The sequence below is a fragment of the Egretta garzetta genome, unplaced genomic scaffold (genome assembly GCF_000687185.1).
Source record: "Egretta garzetta isolate BGI_Z169 unplaced genomic scaffold, ASM68718v1 scaffold292, whole genome shotgun sequence".
Taxonomy (NCBI): domain Eukaryota; kingdom Metazoa; phylum Chordata; class Aves; order Pelecaniformes; family Ardeidae; genus Egretta; species Egretta garzetta.
The window spans coordinates 2,048,567-2,056,588 of NW_009258789.1; the positions used below are offsets into that span (position 1 = coordinate 2,048,567).

The 8,022-nt window shown below is 42.0% G+C and overlaps 1 protein-coding gene across 2 annotated transcripts in view; it reads left to right on the plus strand.

The window, feature by feature from the left end:
• The first annotated feature begins 144 nt into the window (after nucleotides 1-144).
• TMC7 (transmembrane channel like 7) overlaps nucleotides 145-8,022 on the plus strand; it is a 16,368-nt gene continuing 8,490 nt past the window's right edge. Inside the window, exons 1-7 of one of the 2 annotated variants that reach the window (XM_035889236.1) lie at nucleotides 145-865; nucleotides 2,593-2,741; nucleotides 3,078-3,245; nucleotides 3,429-3,514; nucleotides 4,054-4,199; nucleotides 4,784-4,931; nucleotides 7,257-7,427. In XM_035889236.1, coding sequence (XP_035745129.1) covers nucleotides 741-865; nucleotides 2,593-2,741; nucleotides 3,078-3,245; nucleotides 3,429-3,514; nucleotides 4,054-4,199; nucleotides 4,784-4,931; nucleotides 7,257-7,427 — 993 coding nt within the window. In that variant the 5' untranslated portion in view covers nucleotides 145-740. The remainder of the gene's footprint in view (nucleotides 866-2,592; nucleotides 2,742-3,077; nucleotides 3,246-3,428; nucleotides 3,515-4,053; nucleotides 4,200-4,783; nucleotides 4,932-7,256; nucleotides 7,428-8,022) is intronic. The other variant, XM_035889235.1, reaches the window with a different exon arrangement.

Here is an 8,022-nt window from a genome sequence, read left to right on the forward strand (position 1 = left end):
CCCTTTTTCCTAAACACAACACAGGCGCGGTGGAAGGCTGAAGCAGAATTGGGTTCATGGGTATCTGTTTCGCCCTGTGGCACGTGGATGTTGCCCAGGTTCTCATGCCAAAATACGGCAGGCACCTCCAGCTGCAGGAGCGTGACCGGGGGCTCTCGGGTGGTGTGAGGGAGTAGCTGACCCGGAGGAGGATAGGTTGAATTGGAAGAAATGAGGCAAAACTGGGAATTACCTGCAGCAGCCAAATGCGTTTCTCACTGGTGTCCTTTTTTTTTTTTTTTGGCCGCAGGGTTTTTGGCTTCTGGGGGTCACTGTGGGTCATCAGCAACCCGCTTCTGCTATGCGAGTGCTGCTGTTCTTGAGTCTTCTCAGCAGTTCTTCCAAAATACATTGCACTCTCTCTGGTGTGGCTCAATGCAGGTGGAAAGAAGCTTTCTAGGACCATTTCTTCTTTTTTTTTTTTTCCCCATATCCCTTTTTAAATTGCTCTTTGCTGTGAGCTGTAAGTAGTTCCTGCCCCGCTGATGGCAGCCGCCAGCAGGGAGGGGATTGCGAAGAGCGTGCTTTGCCCCGCCTGTATTTCTGTGTCTCTTGTCTCATGTCTTACACCTAGGCTGAAAGCTCCTTTGAGGAAGGAGGACACAGTATGTGTTTTTACATTGTCAGGGAACAGTGGCATCTTTCAATCAGGTACTTTGTAGTTGTGGTTATGAACCGGGAGAGAGGTGAAAGTGCAATTTATGTTTGGTGCTCCGCAGTGCACAAGAGTTACTCGCCTGCAAGAGCAGTGGGAAACGAGTTACAGCCTGACCCTGGAGTTAGGTTTAACCCTGTACACAAGGAACAGCAGAAGATCTAGGTCATGGTAAAGGAAGGCGCTTGATGCATCGAATTTTTATTTGAAGTTGGATATCTAATGCTCAGTTCTTCAAGAAAAAGGAAGGGCAGTCCCGTGGCCGTGGTGCGTGTTAGGTATGGAGTTGGGATGTCCCAGGCTTGTTTACACATTTTAGCACTGAGAGATTCTGGTGGGGCTTCTTGGCACTTCTGTGGATCAGTAATTTGTGTGTATTGTGCAGCAGCCGCCAACACAAAATGCTTGATACAAACGTCCCGAAAGCTGAACACTCAACTTCTGTAACACAGATGAATGTGCAGCCCACACCTCTCTTTAAAATGCAGACCAAACACGGGCCAGATAGTTCTCAGTTCTCGAGAGTGTTTAAAACACGACATGCTGCAGCCTGTAGTTTCCACAAAATGGAATCTTACGAGAGTAGCTGTATTTGAAATTAAAGATGAGGTCATCTGCTGCTTGTTGATTATTGCCTATAGGGTTTAATTTGGCATCCTGCCAAAATCCCAATTTTACTTTCAGCTGAGAAGGATATGGAAACTTTGTCAACACACAGCACACATGACAGTGGCATGGCGTGGCAGTGTGTCACTTTCATGCTTCAGTAGGGTTGTGTACGAAGTATTTTAAAATTGAAACCTTTGTCTTCTACTCTGGCACAGTGTCCTCATGGGTGCTTAACTGCTGCACTTCTCCAGTGGCACAGGAGGCTGGAACAGCATTTGCTGCATACAAGTCAATCTTCAAGCTATGTTTCTGGGAAATTTTGTCTGGTTTTAAGGTTTCTTAAAAGAAAAAATGAAGTGCAAGCTCTGAGCCATTCAGAATTCTCCTTGATGCTCTTGCTGACCATGCAGCAATTTCTAAGATGCAAATGTATGCACAGCTGTGAGACATGATGAAGAATTACAGTTAGTTTGTGGCGCATCATCGGTGTTTGTTTGCAGCTGATTATTAGAAAAGTACACTCCCACACATTGGCACAGAAATAGGTTCTCAAATTCATTGAGTTAGCGCTTTCCAGTGAATTTTTGAAAATGCTATAAAAACTGAATAATGGAAAATGAATAATTTTAATAGCATTTGTTTTCTATTACATACTGGAATGTGATATAAAAGTTAAAATTGTAAAATCCAAATTGAATATTTAAGCCTCTTTATAGCACTCTTTTCTTTTTTTTTTACTTTTTTCCCCACAACATATTTTGTTATTTCATTCTGATTTTGAGATCTGTGAATTTTCTACAAAAAAAGAACAATTTTTTATTTCAAATGGCTGCATTTGTAACATTAAAAGAGGAAAGCTAAATATTTTAGAGAATTTTTTTAAGAGCCTCTTGGTGAAGATGCTCTGGACAGAAGTTTTAAGGAAAGAATCTTCTCTTCCTTTTCTGGCCATTTGCAAATATGAAATAATTAATGGCAACTTCCCTGAGATCCCACCAGGAAGTTTAGCTACTTATTTTTTCCTGTGTTGTGCTATTGTCAATTGCATTTATTTTTTTTTTTCTCCAAGAGAAGCAAGTGTTTTCTGTGAGAGGACATGCTATATTTGAATTAACCTGATGTCACAGTTACCAGGAGCAAAAGATGGGGACAGCTAGCATATGTTACTCCAAGTTTTAGCACTGTGCTATCCCTCTGAAGGCTGAAAGCCAGCTCCATTGTGCTAGGCCGTGTTACATGTAGTGAAAAAGTATTTCTTGTGCTCAGTAACTGGATTTCTTGATTCTTAGGGACTGTCAGCAGGCTGATGTAAAACTTTTAGCTGGATGGAAACAATGGAAAAGAACCAGTAGTAAATCATGGAAAAAAGTCCTCAATGAGGTCAAGGAGTTGTCGTCTTACCTGAAGCTTTGGCGACATGATATTCACAGCATAGGAGGTATTTACTGTCTTATGTCAATCTCTCCTCTTTCAAGTTGCTTCTGTTATTGGCAGTTTTACGTGTGTGAGTGTAGTTTCAGATATAACTGTATGTGTTTAACAAGTTACCTGCTTCCTTTATTATTGCTGATGTAAAATCCATGATGGGGTAGAAGGAAATACACTGGAGGAAATTATTAAAAAGCCACATTTCCATTTCAGTTATGTTGCTGAAAGCCTGCAGTGGTTAAAACTAGCTTTAGTAATGTTTTGTCAGTTAACTGAATGTAACTGAATTGATAATCTGCTCGTTCTGTATTTTCAATGATTTTGGCACATGTTTCTTTATTCCCAGGAAAATTTGGTACTGGCATCCAATCCTACTTCTCTTTCCTGCGTTTTCTGGTCCTACTGAATTTTATAGTTTTTATCCTGATGTTCAGTTTTGTTACACTTCCCAGCATCATTTCTAAATACGGAATATTCAACAGTACTTTTACTAAAATTCTGCCAGAGAACATAGGTAAACGTCTTCTCTACATATTGCTGTTGTTTGTAAGATTCCCCTTTTCCATCAGCTTCTCCTACACCTCCCACGACAAATAAATGCTTTTTTAATAAGAACTTGCCATGTTTGAATTAACTTGATCTTGCAGTTTAATGGGCATTACCATTTGAGTGACTTTTCCTGCCTTTCTTTTGACAGAGCCTCACTGCACAGTTTATAAACCCAGTGATAATAAGGGACTTGTTTACTTCTATACTTACCTCAAAGATTTGCTCAGTGGCACTGTAAGTAATTAGATTTTTTTTTTTTTTATGAAGTTTCTGTGTCTCACATAAGATGTAAAATGTGAAAATGTTCTACTTGGGTAATGAAGCTTTCATAATTTTGAAAAATGATAAGGCATTTGCATCACTGGGGTAAAATCAAGCTTTGTCCTTTATCTGTGAGAAGGCGAGTTTTCAAACTGACTCTTACTGAGCATCCACAAGGCCTGGTTGGCCACATGCTGCAGCCTGCGCCTCTCCTTCCCAGCTGCTCAGTCTCACATGTTCTGGAACACACTGCCTATTGTACTCTCTGTGTAGGGTCTCAGTGTCCTTGTCACAGAGCTCTTTGGAGAGGGGACGGATTTTAAGCATGTAGTGTCTGCATTACAGTTTGGCAGAGGCAATGACAGTATTTAGAAGCTACAGATGGTTGTAACTTGCTGGGGACCCCAATAGTAATTTTAAATTTACAAAATGATTGCTTAATACCAGGTTGGATTTAACTGGGCAGTTGCTGCTACTGTTACAAATTCTATTTAAGCTTCATGTTTTCACAGGGGTTCCTTGAAGACACAATTTTGTTTTATGGCTATTACACAATAGATGCTGCGTGGATCAGTATCCTGAGGTACAACTTGCCCCTAGCATATCTACTGGCTACATTTGCCTACCTTGGATTAAGTGTCCTCTGGATAATAAAAAGGTAAAGATGTTTGTATAATTTATTTACTGCTACCCATAGCACAGTTTACATTGCATTCTTGCCTGTAGGGAACATGCTGCATTCTAGAACTGTTTTATATGGAAATGGATAATCTTTTGCTTGAGGATGCAGTGCCACAGTAGCCTTTGTCTGTCTTTGGGAAACTGAGCCAGCCAAATAAATATAAATACATGTGAAGTATTAGTTTTTCATATATATGCATACATAGAAATAAAAGACCCTCAACTATACAGTAGTTGTTGGAGGATTTTATTTTTGGGTTTTGATGGTGGGTTTTTTTGCCATCTCAGTTTCCTGAGCCAGCTCTTTGCAGTGTCAGAGCTAAGCATTGGATGAGGTGAGAAGGTATGGCTGTGGCTAAATGCAGAAGGAAGTAACCTTACGTAAAGCAAATGCGTAAAGCAAATGCGGCTGTTTGCTCATGGTGGGGGGAGGGAAGGGAAGTGTGTGTGAGTCATTTAGTCTTTGATGAACCAGGTTGCTTGAGGTATGGGGTTTTGTTTCATTTTCTGTGGATAAAGTATGTCTTTTCATGAATGAAGTAAAGTTGCGTTTTTCACTAGGTCTGTGGAAGGGTTTAAGCAGAGCTTGGTGCATGAAGAAGATCAGTTTCAGAGTTACTGTAACAAAGTCTTTGCAGGCTGGGACTTCTGTGTTACAGATCCATACGCAGCACGGCTAAAACATAGCAGCTTGCAATATGAGCTCCAGGTGAGTAATTTTTCTATTACTTCTTCATACAGCTTAGATGGCTAAAAAGGGGATGTGTATAATTCTGCAGATAATGGAATAAGGATAAGAGGTAGTTTATACTGGGGGCAGGGCAACCCACATCCTCTTGCATGCTTTCTAGGTAACTAGGATTGTGGTGTGAGAAGGATTGGTGCTGAGGCTGATGGCCCTTCCCCCATCCACTGGGAACCGAAGCCAGCCTGTTAGCTGCTTATCTGCCTCTTCCTCACACTCCAGTCCTGCTTCCTGTGTTGGTTTCTACGTAATCCAGCAGGAAAAGCTGTCCCAGCTGTGGGCAAAACCCTTGTAGTGTTGGGAATCAGTTTGAGTATACTGGGTTATAAGTCTTCAATGTGATAGGCAGTAATTGGAGAGAATAAAATTCAGATGGTACTTTTCATACAAGCTGAGCACATTGTTGCAGTAAGAAGATACTGAAAGTTTTTCACTAGGCGTCTTTGACACATACAAAATGCTGATGCAGCTAATAGATTTCCCAAATCATAAAGCTCTCTAAAAAGAGAGTCTGAAAGGCTTTTCTGGTGAAACCAGTAACTTCTTTTTGCATGCTGCCCACTTCTTGTGGTTTAACCTGGCAGGCAACTAAGCACCACATAGCTGCTCGCTTTCACCATGGTGAGCACATGGTGTTTGCCTTGGTGGGTTTGTGGGCGTGTGATACAATCAGTCTGCCAGGCCTCTCCATATTTATATTTCGGCCACTATTGTCCATACCAGAGACACGTTAATCGCTTGGCTTGTTTGATCGCAGCATATGTTTCACATTCGTTAATAACCTGTGCCAGAGTGTCCATGGTCAAGTCTGCCCCTCGATCACGAGCCCATCTGTACGTTGCATCTCTTCCTTGACGTCCTGAGGTGTCGTGGGCCCACCGAGCTAGAAATAATTCACCCTTGTGTTGCCAGTCCAGATCCACCTGAGCTGCTTCAATCTTAGCAGCCTGATCCACCTGCTGGTTGTTTTGATGATCTTCAGCGGCCCAACTCTTGGGCACATGAGCATCTACGTGTCATACTTTTACAACCAGGTTCTCTACCCAGGCAGCAATACTTTGCCACAATGCAGCAGCCCAGATGGGTTTGCCTCTGCGCTACCAATTGTTCTGCTTCCATTGCTGCAACCACCCCCATGGGGCATTTGCCACCATCCATGAATCAGTATAGAGGCAGAGTACTGGCCATTTTTCTCGTTCAGCAATATCCAGAGCCAACTGGATGGCTTTCACTGCTGCGAACTGACTCAATTCACCTTCTCCTTCAGCAGTTTCTGCAACTTGTCGTATGTGACTCTGTACAGCAGCCTGCCACCTCCAATGCTTTCCCACAAGAAGACAGGACCCATCAGTGAACAGGGCATATTGCTTCTCATTTTCTGGTAGTTTATTAAACAGCGGGGCCTGTTCAGCACGCGCCACCTCCTCCTCTGGTGATATTCTGAAATCTTTGCCTTCTGTCCAGTCCATGATCACTTCCAAGATTCTAGCTATCTAACTCTATCCCAGCTGAAACGAGGACAATGCTGGAAGCAGAGATTTGTGTAGTGAAACAATTACCTTTAAAAAGATACTTCCACTTCAAACTGCAAAGCAGTAATAACAGATTTCATAAATTAGTGAGTTGCTTCCTGCTTTAGTAAAGTTCATAGTCATCTTTTTTCATCATATAACCAGAGACTTCTTCACTTACCACACTTTTGCTTCTAGAACTCAGACCTTAGAAAAACTTGCCTCTTAATGTTGCTGTTTGATGGAAATAAGTCCTCAGAAAATATCTGGGTAATCTGTGGGTTTGCCCAGGTTAAATAGCCTTCACAGGTGATACTGTATTTTCACATCAGCTAAGGTGAGATATATGAAGTTTACATGACAAGCTGCTCAAGACTGTCCTTCACAAAGAGTAGGAGAAGAAAGTTTGAGCCATAGTGGTGAGGACTGGTTACTTAACTGCAGAAGTAAGGAGATGAGTGGGCTGATTTACCCATTTCAAGTTTAGTACCAAGCTATCCAAGATCAGTCTCTCACAATAAACAGGCAAGTTGTTTTTCTGTCCTCAAGGAGGTACGTTACTGATATGGTAGAGATAAGAGGATTACGAGGCTTCCACTCCTGTATGGACCTGTCTGTGTCGGTGAAAAGGCACTCTCATTTCAGTGTGCTCGGGCAGGCGGTGGAGTGACCCTCCTAGAACAGGCTATGGATTTGCACATCCCAGAGGTAGAAGACATGGTGTCAAGTGGTGTATGCTGCATCAGAAAACTACACATCCTTTTTTTTTTGTTTGTAGACAGACTTGGAGGAAGAAAGACTGAAGCGAAAAATAGCTGACAGGACAATGAAAGACAAGCTACGCATCTACTCTCTGAGAATATTTATAAATGTAATTGTCATTGCAGTTTTATCAGCATGTTTCTACTCTATTTATAGAGTAACTGTCTTCTCTCAAGAAAATTCCAATGTAAGTATCAGACATGACATTAGGACAGATTAAATTGAGGGTGGTGATTACAGCAAGAGGAACTATTGTGAAAGAGTCAAGTATCTCAATATAGCACCGTTCATGCAAGGGATCTGAAAATGCTTTCTACAGACCTAGAGGTTTTTTAGTAGAGGAGAATGAGAAGGATCAAGAAGCATGTGCAAAAATATCCCAGTGATGTATCCCTTTGAAACAGAGGCTCCAGTGTCATCTGCCTTGGAGCTAATGCAGCTGACAAGAAAGGCAGCCCTTGCTTCTCGTCCCATGTAACTGTTCTCAGCTCTCTGTGATCTGCTCATGCAAGTGCTTGTGTGTCTGGGCAGTGAACTGGCTCAGGGAACTGATCTGGTTAAAATAAACTTCATCGTGATCAGTTTCTTGATCTGGTTCGCTGCTCAACTGCAAAAATGAACAGCAAGGGAAGGGGAGAGTAAAGATTACGATCTGTATTGTGGCTTGAGTTACAGCTGTGTGGGGAAACAGGAAGACTGAATGTGGAGCACTTCGCAGAAGAAAAGGTTCTTGCATCAGTAGTGGAAAAAAATTAGGTTGGGTGGGGTTTTTCCCCCCTGGC